This window comes from Arachis hypogaea, chromosome 10 (assembly GCF_003086295.3).
Source record: "Arachis hypogaea cultivar Tifrunner chromosome 10, arahy.Tifrunner.gnm2.J5K5, whole genome shotgun sequence".
Taxonomy (NCBI): Eukaryota; Viridiplantae; Streptophyta; class Magnoliopsida; order Fabales; family Fabaceae; genus Arachis; species Arachis hypogaea.
The window spans coordinates 110,742,848-110,760,306 of record NC_092045.1 but is presented as its reverse complement, the minus strand read 5'-3'; the positions used below and the strand labels follow the sequence as shown (position 1 = coordinate 110,760,306).

The following is a 17,459-nucleotide window of genomic DNA, read 5'->3' as shown; positions in this document are numbered from 1 at the left end:
TTTCCCTTAAAGGTTTTCAGAATAGAAAAATCTCAATATCATGAACACATAGAGGAAAATACTGTTTGAAATGAGCCTAACAATTGATGACTGACTAATAAACATTGAAAATCAACTGTGAATGAAAAACTCAATATGTATATGCAGAACAGCAAAGGCAAGTAATGAAATGTGCTTCTCATACCCGAACCTCCCTCACAGGGATACGAGGCTAATCTAGTAATTTACTTATTGCTGCCCCAAAGCAGGAAGAACATAATTCAAAACCCTAGAAAGTAGATGCAGCAGTCAAATGAGCTTGAAAGGGAGAGGCCAAGGAGTGGACCTGGGGACTTCCACTTTGTCCTTGATCCGTTCTATCATCTTCTCCTTCTTCGGCCTAGCGTTACCGTACGATCCCTTGAATCTCTTCCCCTTCTTCGTCTTCTTGTCACCTCGCCCGCACACCGTAGGTAAACCTCCTCCTCCACACGCCGTCGAGGACGCCGTCAACCACCTTGCAGTGGCTGCTATGCCGCACCGCTGCATCGCACTGCTCGCCATTCAGATACAGATACCTTCCACTGAGGATGCGGAAAGCTCATGGTAGACAGACCTTGTGCACGATATTATGGGCTAGGCCCAATCACCATAACTTGGGCTGTCTTTCAACTGTCTCTCACGGCCCTATAAATACTAAGTATACGATGAATGTGAGTTGGAAGATATGAATACGGCAATACGCTAAACAAATTGTTGGACTAAATCTCCGTTTTGGTCTCAAATTTAAATTTATCTATATTGGTCATTTATATTTAAGTTTGGGCACCAATATGGTTCTTCAACTTTTTCGATGATTAGGCAAATGGAGTGCTCAGATGACACCCTTCCTGTCACGTTGAACGCTATAACGGCTAGTTGATGTGACGAGAGTTATATTTGTATTCAATTTAGTCCCTCAAACCCTAATTATCTTATTATTTATCTGAGTTATAATGGTCATCTCAGCACTCCATTTGCCTAATCATCGCCAAAAATGGTCGAGGGATCACATTGGTGCCTGAACTTAAATCTGGAAGACCAGTATAGATAATTTTAAATTTTAGAGACCAAAATGAGTGATCGCGTGAATTTTAAGGACCAAATTGCTGGTATAAATTAAAGCATAGCCAAACGAGGAAGTATTTGCTTGTGTGGTCTTAGATCTTTATCATTAGCTAGATTTTAAATTGGAATTAAGTCATTAACCAAATTAAGTTAATCTAATTAAGAGAGTATCAGTAAATCAAGAAAATTAGAGAATATTAGATATTACAAACATGAAACATTGGATGAGATTAATCTTAACATTTATCTCATTCATTACATTCTCATCTTTTTATTTGTTTTTTAGATTTTAGATTTTATTTATTTATTCATTCTATTATTTGAATGATCAAATAGTGAATTTTTTTAAATTGAATTTGCTAACTGATGGATAATCTTCGAAGAAAATATAATTCTTTTACTATTTTTTATTACTTGTGAGTTGTGATCGGTGCACTTGTCCTAACTGAGATTTTATAATTCAGTTACAAAAATAATAAAGGGGCACTTATTGGCTATTTTGGCCTAAACATTTTAATGAATTATTTTTGAGAAGATAATTCCACGTTTATATGATGTCGATGTTGACTTTGTTGGCCATAACACTTCTTTTTCCAGCCTTTTGTCCTTTAAAAACAAATAGTCATTCACTCGGTGGAATCAATTATGTTGATTAGGAAAGAGCATCTATCATCATAAACCAAATTTATTCTAAATGATAGGGGTCACCTCAATGGAATCTTCACATCTATTAACTTTGTTTTAAAGTAGCATCCATCTAGCTTTTCTTTTCTTTTTTTTTTGAATAGTATTCTCCAATCCGATAAGTTTAAAGACTAATCTGCTGCAAATCAAAACTCTATTTAAAGATCTGCTACTACTGGCAAATGAATTGCTATATACACAAAGCAAAATTCAAATCTCCGACACTTGTTTAAGCGAACAGTAAACTGATCACTTGACAAGGGCGAAGCTACATACATAAAAAGGGGGCAATGATCCCCCTAATTTTAATTTTTTACATGTAAATTATATGTAAATTTCAGTTTAGCCCCCCTTATTTAGTCTTATTTTATTGTGTAAATATTTTTGGTCTCCCTCTAATATTTCACCTAGGTCCGCCCCTGTCACTTGACTCTAGCTTTATTCTTGTAAGAATATCATTTCCAATTTGACATGTGGCCCAATGACAGAACAAATTAATCAATATAATGGTGTGTTCCCTAAAAAGCAAGAAAGTGAAAAGGATAGACTATTGCAATGCTTACCTTATCAGTCAAGGACAATAATGGAATCAAAATATTACAAACCAACACATACCGCTAATCCTGATTAACAAGCAGCATCTTGATCATGCATCTGTTCTTGCAACAAGGTATAAAGGATAAAACTGCTGTTACATATCACCATCTGTGAGGTTTTCTTGCCACAATATAAATAAAATCACATTGATTATTGTTTAGAACATTCAGGACATGAAAAGTAACCTCTGGCTTGACATTTTACACAAGATATCTGCTTGACCTTTGATTGATAACCAAGATTTTCATACAAGTCATCTATGAGGTTACTACCGAGTCTTAGTATTCCACCTTCTTTGACTGAGCCAGTTCCTTTACATCTAGAACAAGCTAATCTCCTCAGATTGCCACATCGCCTGCACATCCCCAGTGCACTGCAATCAAGGGGATATATGTTAAAACTTGAAAGAACAATTGAAAAATTTTAACAAATAAAAGTCTCAGTAAGTGTTTGTTTACAATGTCATTTGCATTATAGTTTCACATAATCTATGTTGTTATATTTATCTTAATATAATTAATTCTTGTGCTGCAGGTGCCAAAGTGTGAGTAGCATTAAAAATCTGTCACCAGAATTCACTTGAAACATTAGTGCACGAGAAAAATCCAAGGGTCTGAAAGATTCAACACCATGACACTGAATCAGATTATAGAACCGGCCAAAAGGCAATGGAAAATTGATGCCAGATAAAGACTCCCACAATTAGAAAGCAGCAACAATGACTTCAAACATTCTTGGGAGTGTGAAAAACTTCAAGACTGACTCAAAGTGAATCTTTTCATGATCCAATAACACTATGTGAAGATGTTATAAAGCAGACCTACAATGGACCCAAAAATACTAGATTCTGGGATGATTTAGCACTATTTAATTTTTAATATGGTTAACGCTCCAAGTCCTTATCTACTTCTGAGCATGAGGGGTGTATCAAGTCTCATATTGGATTGGGCTAATCACATTTGGCAGAGGTAATACCAAGGTTTCCTTTCAAGACTTCTAGCAACCATTGGTAATGGGATGGAGAGGGAATTGGCCCATTTTTGTGGGACTCTCCTTCACCATCGGTTTGTACCATTGTTGTGACAAGACTTGGTAGCTCCAAAGGTTATGGAGGCGGTGGTAGTGTTGCTGCGTTCGGAGGGCCAGGGAATCTAGGGTGCAAGACTTTGTGGATGCGCCACATCCTCCACCATAGTGCCCAACTTAAGAAGTGTTTTCAAATAATAAAAAAATTGACCTTAATTTAAAGTATTACAGTCAACATAAAATACAACTTATGAATATACTGCCCAAGTGAAAATTTTAAAGATAGAACTTATATACCTGAAATCTTTAGCAAAATCATGGGAAACATGTTCATAATTATCATAATTGACTAGTATTGTTCCTGTTCGTTGTTGACTTGGGACACTCATGCATGTAACTCTTGCTGGCCGTGAAATTTTGTTTGTTATGCATAAATTTGTCTCATTCATAATTTCATAGGAAAATTTTCTAGCAAGCATTTGAAACAAGAAAGTTGAACTACAAATGCAGCTCTTAACAAACGCAAATGTGATCATGGAAGCCTCCAAATAGGCACAGAAATGAAAAAGCATAGTGTCTGCCTATTACATAGCTTGGTTAATCAATTTCCTGATGATTGGTATGATACATTGAATAATACTTCCCAAAAGGAGAAAGTGAATAAGTAGGTTTTGAGCATTTTATGGCTTCTTTCAAGTTTTGATGATAGAGTTTAGCTAATGAATACTCTTACGACACTCGTTCGCATAATCCTATAAAAAAGGCCAGGCTACTTCAAATACTAAGAAATGGTAAGATATGTATCATGCAACAAGTTTGAATTCTTGGAAGGTGTGCTAAGAGCCCCAAAAAAGGGTTAAGAACATTGAGGGGAAAACGATAAATTCAATTTCACCATTGAGGAAAACTGTTATGATACAAGTCTATCACTACATGATCATATATAAGAGTATAATAACTATTAACTAACTAATGAATCATCAAACTCACTCAACTAGTACACATGCAAGATTAGCTTATTGTCACACACCCAGTAGCAGAGATGTTCAAGGGAAGCATCATTATAAATTGACATTTTATTATAATTATAAATTGTGTGGTCTGTTCTGTCTAACTTATCAAACAAAATGTAAAATGTCAATGTACTCTATGTACTCTTGTGTATTTATGTCTATGTCTCTCTCTGTTAAATTGACACAGCAACCAAACACCGCCTAACTGTGATTTTAGGGGTTAGTTAGAAGAGAATGAGAAATATAAAAAGAAAAATAAAGTATACTTGGAAATAGGAAAAAAATTGAGTGGGAATTTGTGGAGAGATTGGCCTTTCTAAAGCCAATTGATCATTTCTTGTAATTGTTTACACACATACATTCTTTACTCAATACATTTTTCCACCCATTTGGGAACTATCTCATTGATATTCCCTCATCTGTGATTTGAGCATTCTTCACCTATCTCTATCTGCTATTTCTCTACTGCCACTTCCTATACTATTTACTCTATTTCTGTTCTGTCTTCCTCTTACACTCATACAACTACTAACACAGAATAAATAGAAATGAAGTTGAAAGACCAAATTAAAATACAGTTAGAGAAGAGAAGAGTAAGTTAACCTGCGCTGAGAAGAAGAGAAGAAAGCATCGATTTTGGGGGCAGCAATGGTGGCACAAAGGAGAAGCGTGCCAACTCCCAAACCTGCAACTTCGCTTGCTGTGATGTTATCCATTTTCTCTTGTTATCAAGCTTCTCAAAATATTTTAATATCGTGGTTCAAGGCCTTTTGGGCCTAGGCCCATTATTTATTGATATTACTTCCCTTCCTTTATAACAAGCATAAAAGCTCAACTATAAAACACGGACCACCCCTTACCCAAAAAAAAAAAAAAAAAAAACACGGACCACCATAATATTCTTTTTTCTTTGAAAGCAGGAGGAACAACGTTATTAGAGGCAAAGAGGTATGTGTAATTAACATCCCAAAATTGTATAGGATATTAATTCTAATTAATTTAGGATTAATCTCATTTATCTAGGAATTGATATATATATATATATATATATATATATATATATATATATATATATATATATATATATATATATATATATATATTCGCCACTGTCGCTGCTTAATTGCCATTTCGCCCACTCAATTTTGTTCCTTATACACAAATGAGACACTTGATAATCTTGAAACAAGTAAATCTTAAATGTTGGTGTGATTTATTTGATAATTGAACAATAAAAAAAATAATTAACTGACCAAGATAATTAAGCATTTTAATTTTTTACTTTAATAAATTAGTTATCGTAGTGTCTAAAGTTATGTAAAATGAAATAATATTAATTTGAAATTAGAAATAAATACAATATTCTGAAATGTGAATATTCTTGTGTAACGATGACGTAGCATGTAGGCAAGTGATGAGAGTGAATCATTTGTACATTATTTAAATAAATTCGTGATTCTAGCTTGGTACTTGATCTATATGGGTGTAAAGATAATTACAACACGAGTCTTGTTAGAGAGCTAATGAGATATTTATATAATATGTATAATAGATTGTTTATTTGGCTCAATATAAATTAAAAATAAAAATTATCTACGAAATAATAAATTTAAAAATTTTTATTCAATTATTTTACATCAAATTTTAAATTTTAAATTTTTAAAAAATCAAATTAATTATTTTAAAAAAAATAACCATATGAAATCTTTTAATATTCTCCTTTTTTTTTAATCGGCAGCCACCTCATCTTCATCAATAATCATCCCATTTCACTGTTGCTACTTAGCTCGTCACACGCCACTCACCCTTAATAAAAATAACCATCCACTTAAGAATAAAAATAATCATCCACATACCTAATGATTTAAACATCTAATATATTTTAATTATATATAATTAAACTCAATCCAATCAAAATAATCATCTACATAAAAATAAAATAACTATATGCATACATACTAAAATGACCATCCTAAATTGACCATTAAAATAGAAGAAGATGAATAAACAGAAGAAACTATTATTGTGCTGAAATATAATTTTGAATGACTAGTCATGACAAAAGCGGCACTGTTGTGAAGCATAGGGTTCAAATCATGAAAAAAGCTAACCATGCTTCGATCCGAAAAAGAAGAAGAGTATGGTGGTATCATGAGTGAGAAGAGGCTTGAAGGAATAGGAGAAAGCGAAGCCGGTTCAGAAGAGAGGCACGAAAATAGCTGCAGCAACGTTAGGCTGAGCGTCGGAGGACGAGGATGCGGCGGCCTCGATATGGCCAGCGAAAAATTCAATGACGCGAAGTGAGAATCGGAGAAGATGACGGTGAGTTTTGGACGTATATTAGAAGTTACGGTAAAATTAAAAATAATTGTACATAGTGTGAATGAATTTAAATACTAATCTTAATTTTTAAATTTTTAAATTTAAAATTAAATAATTAATTAATAATCTAATTTTTAATTTTAATTTTACTTTTTTTTATTCATTATACACATACATTATACACAATTAATATTGTTCCTAATACTTTCTCTTACAACATTATTCCAAGTATGAAAGTGAGTTTATCTGTTAATTAGTGGTTAACTTCTTATACTAATTAAAGAATTGCGTGCATTAGTTATTATCATCCAAATTGATTAAAAGGGTGCATGACAATGAAATGTGATGATAATGATCATGAAAATCCAGACCACACTGAATGTACATAAATCAAAATAGCACACTACTTTTTCTTAATGAGCTTCTAATGAAATGGAGAAAGCTTGAATTAAGTTCTTATCCGATCCTGTAACTTAAGAAAAAAGGAAATGTATTCTAAAATTAACGGCTAAAACAATTTAGTTCAAATTTATTCGTATACATTTTGATATATATAGTTATGATTTAAATTAATTTATGTTAATCTAGTAGTTATTTTATTAATATATTTAAATAAGTGTTAAAAATTTGAATCCTATCTTATTAATCAAGTAATTTATTAGTTAATAACCAACTCTTAAATAAAATTATAATTTGCGACGAATTAATTTTTTATTTGTCGAACCGAAAAATATTATGAAATATATATATATATATATAATTAATTTTGATGGGAGCATATTACATAATAGTGATAAATTTACATGTAGAATTAAATATATTAGTAATAGCAGTACGAAACGTAAAAAAAAATTATAAAAAATTACTCTGATTTTTTTTTAGAAAGATAAAAAACTATTGACCACCAAAAGTCATTTTGTTTTGCAAAGAAACAAAAAAATCTAAGCAATGTGTGATGTACGAATTAAAGCTAACGGTTGTAATATTAAAAGGTTTATTAAATATAATTCTGTTTGTATTATAAATATAAATTATTTTATTATCAAATGTCACACACTATAATTGGTTGGAAGAATAAGCAAGATCCTGGTCCATTAAACTAGGGACTCATTCTTTCACTATTCATTTAACATTTTTTTTCTAATTGAACCGGTTAAGGATTAATTAAATTTAAAATTTAAATTTTATTTAAGAATTTATCACAGTTTAATAAATTATTATATATACAAAGTATGATTCAAATTCATAATATTTAAATAAAAAAATAACTCAATCAAAATTAGTTACTTATTATTTAACTGGCTGGTAACTAGCTAATTTTTTTCGATGCTATAAAACAATATTCTTACTTAATAAAGTAAGATAGAGAGCGAATATTAAGTATCAATATATTTTAAAATAATAATTTTAATGATAATTATTAATTTATTATTTTATTTATTTTTCTTACTTTGAAATATTTTCTTTAAATTTTTACTCTACGGGAACTGTTCATATTAAACAGTTCTGCATTTCAAAAAAAGATAAAGAAAGAAAAAATCATACCGTAATTGAGATAAAAACCACCCCTCCGAGCCCCCTTCCCTTTTTTCTTTTGGGTAATTAAGAAGATCATTGAGATTGAATAATAGATTTGAAAATGGATAAACGCTAAAATGCATGACAAAGGTAGAAAGGGTTTTATTTTGGGTCTTGCTTGGTGGGAGAAAGAGAATTCTGACACATTATTTGAACATTTTACTTTTATAGATGCTCAAATCAAATGAGGTTATACTTATTTATAGGCAATTATTCTTATGAAAATGTTAAAAATATTTTTTTATAATAATTTTTGTTTAAAAAATATAATATATTTATTTAGTCATATTTTAAATAAAAATAATATTTTTTTGATATATAAAAATTAAATTTTATAATTTATCATCTAATAATTAAAATAAAATATCTTTACATAATAATCATAAAATTTTTATTAAAATAGCTACCTTAATTATATACGAACTCTCTTGTTTTTTTAAGTATCATTTTAAAGAGAGACAACTATATACGAATTATTTTTCCCACTTCCACCAAAGCGGAATATTTTTTATGTTATTTTTGTTCAATCTTTTGACAAACTATAAATTAATATTACTTCTTTTATTTTAAAAATAAAAAATAGATAGATTAAGAAAATAAATAAATAATTTCTAATTAATCGTCTTTGATTTTTTTTAATTCATTAAAAATCAATGTAGTTGGAAATAATGGTATCTAAATTAAAAAAATTAATTGGGTAATTTAAAATGAAAAAACATAAAATCATAAAGTGAATAAATTAATTAATCATCATTGAATTTGTAGCTCTTATTAAATATGTGTCTTATTAATATCTTAAGAATAATTAATTTTTTGTTTTATTATTTACTAAATTCTTTATTTTAGAAAATTTTAATTTTTAAAAGTAAAGATAATTAATACTAAAAAACATTGTTAAATTTCAATACTGTTCAGTAAATTAGAGGAGCACGCAATAAGCTAAGTTGTGAAATTAAAGTGAATCATTTATTAGCATATCTTTTTCTGAATAAATTTCTGATGTGTACTTGGTCTATGACTATAATTATTGCATTCCATATTTGAAAATGAGATTACTGTATTTGATAGTGTTTCAGTTCTTTTCGGTCACTTCTAATATACTAATTAAAGAATTAAGTGCATCATCACACAATTTGATTAAATAGATGCATGATAGCTAGTTAGATGGCCAATTTGATAATAATGACCGAAATTAAAAGAAAATCTAGCTCAAACCGAAAATTACGTAAATCAAAATGGAATAAATTTATGGATTTAGCTAATATACAGGGAACAAATTAAGATGGTTAGTAATAAAAAGTTTTAAATAGATAGATTTAATAAATATATTAAAATTTAAATTGAAATAAAAATGTTTAATAATAAAAAAATAAAAAACAACTAAAATTTGACTAACTTATTTAGTTTTTACTATTGAAAAATTTTGACTTTTTTTTTCTCTTTCTAATATTATCGCTACTAATAATAAATTTAAGGATGAAAATTCAGGTGCAGTCGACTTCACGTGAAGTTGATAACTGAGAGCTGTTAGATGATTTAACTGATTTGACTAAATTTTTATCTAACGGCTCTCAACTATCAACTTCACGTGAAGTCGATTGCACCTGAATTTTCACCAAATTTAAGACATATATTAGCTAAAATTATAATTTTATCATGTTTTATAAAGACATACGTTAACCCTAAATTTATGTGTTTAATGAGCTGATGAGGTTCTTTATTTGTATTTCTATGGAAAATTCCACCTTTATTTGGTTTTTAGATTTTAGATAGGTATCGCTCCTAAAAACTCAATATGGAAATAGATAGGGACCAATAAACCATTAATGTGTCTTTCAACACAAATGTCCTCTAAACAGCAAAATGGACAGACAAATCTCATTTATATTTAAATACTATCACAGCAAAAATGGAGAACAAATAAAACTCATTCAAACTAATTTAACCATAGTTTACATGAAATATCAGAACCAACCCCAGAACAGTTTACTTTAATTCCAAAATTTGGTCAATATTAAAATTTTATATCATTTAAAAATAAGGTATTGATTATTGATATATTTTAAAATTATAATTATACAAAATTACTTATTATAAAAGTATAAAATAATAAAAAATATATATAAATAATTATATATATTTAACATGTTTTTTATGCAATCTTTTTTAAACTTACTAGCTAGTGTGACTATGTATAAATCTTTTTTTAGTTTTATATATTTATTTTTTTAGATTACAATTATCGAATTTCAGATTTTTTAATCATAAGTTTTGATAATATATTATAAAATTATTTAATTCAAAAATTTAAATTAATATAAAATATTAATAAATAATTATATTTTTAATAAAAATAAATCTTATTTATTAAATTAGTTTTAAAATTAAGGTATAATTCATCCTTATTGAGCTGCATATTTTAATTTACATAATCTATATCATGATGAATTGTCATTTCTCAAATTTTTTCCCTCGTCAATCCAATTACCATTTAATAATAATTTCCTCTCTTACTGCAATGCAAATAAGATGGAGAGATTAAGACATTGTTCTATATTTACGAATAAGTATTGTTTCTGATTCTTAATGTTTAGACACAAAATTAAATTTATTTTTTATTTTTTTATTTAAAATCGTTTTTTACGTTTTATTTAATATTAAAATTATTATTTTAATTTTTTTATAGATAAATTTTTTTGTATTTGTTTAATCTCCAATCTTATCATCTATCATTACTACCCTTATCACTACCACTATTTCCTCTACTTATTCCTATCACATATCAACAATTAAATTTAAGAATATAACATTCAACAACAATAGTATATTTAAATTTAAACAATTATCAATTTCATCCATCTCCAATAATAACGTATTATTTAAATTCAACAACAACAATATTAAATTCAGCAACAAAAACAACGCACAACATTCATATATTTTTTTTTTGAAAAAAAAACAAATTAAGACAAAAAGAGAAAAGAAAGTGAGTAACGGAAGAGAAGAAAAAGAAAGAAGAAGAAGGAGAAGGATAGCACGGCACCATCATAGAGAGGAGTCGTCGTCGTCATTGGAGAGAAAGACGAGAACGAGAGGCAGAGAAAGAGAGCACGCGAGGCAGAGAGAGATAATTCGCTTCCTCTTTTCTTTTCCTGATGGCTTTAGTGATGACGCTGATCGTGAAGGAGGTGTTGCCTTCAAACTATACTATGACGACGGCAACGAAAGCAATTCACGGTCTTTGAAAGTTTCTATTAAATTCATGATTTGTTCGACTTTTGGAGCAGTTATCGCAAATCGAGACAAACGCGTTTTGGTGTTTGAGCAGTTTTTTGCTGACGACCTCTTCTTTTTACACCAAATTTTTATTCATCTTTTTATTTTTTATCTGAATGTGTATATAATGGTTAATCTAATTAGATTTATAGATATAAAAATAGAATTGAAATCAGATAGATGAGAAGAGCGAAATTGAAAAAAGAAATGAGAAAGACGTGATTTGAGATAATGAAAGATGATAAAAACTAATGATTGAAGATGATAGATAATAGTGACCGTGAGAAAGAAAATGAAAACTTTTATCTAATAATAATAGTAGAAAAATTGATAATAAATGATGAAGACTTTTATCTAATTGAAGATGATAATATATTTTTTTAATTATCAAATTTTATAAAGATAAATTTATCAAAGAATAATTTTAATATTAAATATAATGTAGGAGACTATTTTAAACCAAAAAAAAATTTAATTTTAATCCAAAATGTTAAAAAACAAACCAATACTTATCTCTTATATTTATTGTCATTGTACATCCTCGTGACTGCCCATTCTTTTGGGCATTATTGTGAATTTATATCCGAAAAAAGAAAATTGTTTCAGTCGGTAATTTTAAGAAATTGCACTTTTATTTTCTTAACTTATATCATGTTTTATTGATAAACGTTTTTTACGTAAATTTATTTTTAAAAAATTTTATCAATTAAATTGATCTTTTAAAGATATTATAAATTAATTATATATATCATTCAGTTATTTCATTAATAATTTTTATCAATAATTGATAATGTAAAATATTAACTTAAGGCATATATGATATTTAATATGTTCAATTAAATGTTAACAAAATATATCTATAAAAATTTATCAATTTAGTCACGAAGTAATATTAAGAATAGAGTTTATGTAATTGAAAAAAGAGACCAAATAAGTATACTTTTATAATATATCTAATCAGCGTTTAATTAGATATGTTAGGTATTATGTATGTTGTTAATTAATACTCTACATCATCATTATTTATTAAAGAAAATTGTTAATAGAATAATTAAAAAATAAATATATTTAATTTGTAATTTTTAAAAAATTAATTTAATTAAAAAAATCTTTTTAAAAATAAATTTAATTTTTCAGAAACTAGTCCAAAATTTTCATGAATAAATTTTTAAAACAAAAGTGCTATATAAGAAGAGGCATTGAGTGCTTCATTTCTCACATCATCACTATAGAGTAGTAATAGTGTGACAATGGAGACTATGAATAATAATAATGGTGATAATAGTGAGATGAAGTTGTTGGCAAATAGGCTTGACATTCATCGTTTTTCAGAAGTGCCTAAATATTATGTGCAACCAGCAGAATCGAGAGCTGATAAAGTGATGATGGTGAAGAATGATAGCATACCCATCATTAATCTTGGAGGACATGATCGTGCTCATATCATCAACCAAATTTTGAAAGCCTCTCAAGAATATGGCCTTTTTCAGGCAATAATTTTATATGTTAAATCTTGTTCATATTTAAGTGCTCTCATTTCCTCACAATTTTTGCCTTCAAATCATGTCTCACTATGCCCCATGAGCCCATCATCTTCAACTCTTCCAATACTCTCTCTCTCTCTCTCTCTCTCTCTCTCTCTCTCTCTCTCTCTCTCTCTCTCTCTCTCTCTCTCTCTCTCTCTCTCTCTCTCTCTCTCTCTCTCTCTCTCTCTCTCTCTCTCTCTCTTATCTGTTTTTTTTTTTTTTTTTTATTTTTTGCCAAGTGACTTGAATTCATTTTTTTAGTAATATTTTTTAATATAATTTGATCCTTCCCTTTATATAAAAAGAAAAAAAAAAGTTATGAGTAATATGTAAAATCAGTTTTTGAAAAATATTTAATAGGCCATTTTAATTCTCAATTAATTTTAATTATCAAATTGTTGTCCATATAAGAGGAATTTATCTAAGAATTTTAAAAATTATTAGGTATTTTTATGTTTTTATTAAATAATAATAAAAAATTTAATGTGTCTAATTTTTTAGTAAAATTTAATGTAGAAATTAATTTGTCTAACAAAATAAAAGAGTATGAATTAATTTGGTGATTAAAGTTTGTTGAAGATTAAATTATTTGATTAAAATTTTTTTGAAGGTAATTTGAAATATTACTAAAAAATTATTCATAACGGGTCAAGCTTTAATCACTTTGAGAAGTTGATCTTAAACTAACAGTAGAAAAAATATGATATTTTTTAACCTATAAATGAAAAACTATATATTATATTGATAAGATAAACAAATTTGATTCCTATTACATATAACTATCACAAAATTAACTAAGGAAAAGAGAAAATAGTAAAAATATATCTTTATTTTTATTTTTTATATAAAATTTTGAAAACAGAAACATTAAAAATGAAAATAAAAAAGCAAACTAAATGCATGCTAATAAGATTTTAATCGAAAAAAAAAATTATATGTTAAGAATCATATAATTATGAAGAGAAATAGTTATAATTTTCAAGTTGATTTAGTTAAAATCGCATCTATACTTATTCATATTTAGATATGGAGAAAACTTGGACACTTGGTTTAATCTTTTTGGCCTCTCTTTAATTTTTTCCTTAAAATAAATTGGTTCCTTAATATTATTGAGCTCAGTCATATATGTTTTTTTTTCTCTTGCAATGCAACTATAGAGTTTGAGAAATTAACCACAAATATTATGAATTAGGTGATTAACCACGGAGTTTCCAAAAAACTAATGGACGAAACAATGAACGTTTTTAAAGAATTTCATGGCATGCCAGCTGAAGAAAAGAAAATTCAGTGCTCTAAGGATCCTGATGGAAAATTCAAGGTCTATACAAGTACTAATTATTTTCCAAATAAAACAAGAAAAGATGGTCAAGTTGAATGTTGGAAGGACACATTCTTACATCCTTGTCCTACTTCGGCAGAAAACATGAACTACTGGCCTGACAAACCACACAAATACCGGTAAAATAGATTTGCGTCTATTATAATTTCATCAAATTTATAATTATGTCTTTATGTTTTTTTAATTAGAGTTTTATAATAATATATTTAATTTAAACATGATAATAATAAATATTATATAAATGTTTTCCTTTTAACATAAAATTTTTTAAAAAGACGGTTATTTAAAAGAGAAAAAAATTAACTAAATTAATAATCTTGATTTTATATATTACCAAAATTAATTTATTATTCTCCATAATACCTATATATTCTTTTATTTTGTGATAGTTATTTTGTTTTTAATTTTTTTTCAATTTCAAGAACTACTTAAATCATCAATTTGCATCAAAATGATCTTCACTCAGTTTTTATTGTGCAACTTTGTCAAAGTTACTTGATTTACTAAATACATAATACACTACAACACTATTGGTAGAAAGCGGCGGTTCTAAAATAATATTGCGATGGTTTTTTATTGTTGCTAAACATATTGCGACGGTTAAATATCCATTAAAAAATATACTATAATCATTAGATCTATATTTATCTTTATTTTATTTTATTTTGTTTTGATATTATTTGTAGTGAAATTGTTGGTGAGTACACTAGAGAATTGCATGCACTAGCCCACAAAATCCTAGAGATGCTTGGTGAAGGTTTAGGAGTAGCCCCAAAATATATCTATAATAAAATGGGTGAGACTCCAACAATTGTAGCACAACACTACCCAGCTTGCCCTGATCCAAGTGTCACTTTGGGGATTCCTAAGCACCGTGATCCTTCTCTTGTTACAATTCTGCTTCAAGAAGAACAGGTTCAAGGGCTTCACCTTGAGAAAGATGGTCAATGGATTGCCGTTGACCCTATTCCCAATGTTTTTGTGGTTAACATTGGTTTCATCTTGCAGGTAATAATAATAATTATAAATTTATTATAATAACTTCAAAAAGTGTTAGACAAATTTAATGTTAAGGTTTCGCTATCAAGAGAATTATATATATGGTCACTTGATAAAAGTACAAGAAGAATATATATAAGATATTGTGAAATTATATATTTTATTAGATAATGATTATATTTAATTAATATAAAATTTTTATAGGAGGAGTTTTTATGCATTTAATATTACTGAAAATTTTAGACTCTTATTTTCTATGTAAACATTTTATTTTTGTATTCTTAGCAAGTGATCTTAGTCCTAAATATATGAAATGCTCCATAATGCATCTTAATTATTGGACAAGTAAATAATTAAATATGATATATACTTAATAGATAAGGGTATAAATAGAAAAGAAGTCTTAAAATCTCTTTGATATAATCAAATAACTTATACGGTTGAAAACAATAAATAAAAAATAACATATATAGATATTATTTAAGAATGGGGTATTGGATGAGTAAGTGATTTTTTATCTACAATTTTGTCTAGTATTATTGATCATTTTACTAGTTTAAAATATTTTAACATCTTAATTTATCACTTATAAGTTATAACCTAATTCATTCTAAATATTTTAATTTTTTTGTTAATAATAATAATAATAATAATAATAATAATAATAATAATAATAATGGTATACTTTCTCGTAATTTTGTCTGAAGCTATATGTTAAATTAGTTATATAGCTAAGGCAAAGTAGTCGATCTAGATGTATAAAATAAGTTGTATTACTTTTTTAACCTATAAATTACTAATCGTATGACAATTTTTTTTAATCCATTTATAACTAGCTAGTGATATACTTCTTTCTGTTTTTTGGCGTGTAGTCGTGATATTTTTATTCAAACCACTTTTTCAATGCAAAAGATAGCTAGATAATTGAGATAAAATAATAATACATTAGAAAACAAATTATGAAGGACATGCAACATATAGGTAGAAATATCTATCACTTACTAAAACCGAAAGGAATATTCCTATACATGCATGTTATGGGATTTTGCCAATGTTGTTTTATATATGTATGTATGTCCGACCTTTTGAAAAATAGTAAAGTAACAATGACTTCCAAAATTAAACTACGTATATAAAAAGAAGGACTTCCAAAAGAATAAAAGCACATATATAGATTAAGAAAATTAATTAATAGATTAATTTTGATCACATATACTAATAGTTATTTAATTATTATAAGTAAATTTCTTAATCTTTCGAAATAATCTTGCACATATCTCTTTTACAGTGTAAACGAAATAATATATGTGACACGTGTTTATTTTGTTCACAGTGAGGATGAAATTTTTTTCTCTAATTTTTTTTTTTTTTGCTCTTGTAGCTAATGACTAATGGAAAGGTTGTTGGTGGAATTCACCGTGCTGTGACAAATTCAAAAACTGCACGAACAAGTGTTGTTTATCTAATCTACCCATCACCTAAAGCTATTATTAAACCTGCTGAAGAATTTGTGAATGAAAAAACTCCAACACTTGGTAAGTTTATGAACTTTGAAGATTTCCATGCTTATTACGTTAAGAACGGTATGAAAACTGAAGAGGAGTACTTCAAGATCAAGCCATAATATGTTCCACAAATTAAATGATCTATGTAGTGTTGGTATAATGACATTATGTTATTAATTAATAAATGTGCTGTGTGCACAAATATATATATATATATATATATATATATATATATATATATATATATATATATATATATATATATCATCGTATGTATGTATGTTTTTATTATTAGTGAGTTGTTTTATTTCTCCTAAAAGTTCACCTTCATGTAGAGGTGCTTGGGTTGTTTTATCTTATTGTGAATATATGTACATATGCGTAAATTAAATAAGCTAGTACTGCTTTATGAAATAAATATCCAAATCTGAATTTGCATGCAAGTTTATATCAAATTAATTTGTCTAATGGTATTATAGCAATGTGGTATTTTCAGTAGGACTGTTCA

At 27.6% G+C, this 17,459-nt stretch overlaps 1 protein-coding gene across 1 annotated transcript; it reads left to right on the top strand.

Moving 5' to 3' along the window:
- Positions 1 to 12,792: 12,792 nt before the first annotated feature.
- On the top strand, positions 12,793 to 17,406 carry LOC112716548 (hyoscyamine 6-dioxygenase). Its single transcript, XM_025768470.2, has 4 exons — positions 12,793 to 13,072; positions 14,301 to 14,566; positions 15,134 to 15,455; positions 16,828 to 17,406. Exons 1-4 carry the CDS (start codon positions 12,833 to 12,835, stop codon positions 17,068 to 17,070), a joined length of 1,071 nt encoding a protein of 356 aa, XP_025624255.1. The 5' UTR covers positions 12,793 to 12,832; the 3' UTR covers positions 17,071 to 17,406.
- Positions 17,407 to 17,459: the final 53 nt, after the last annotated feature.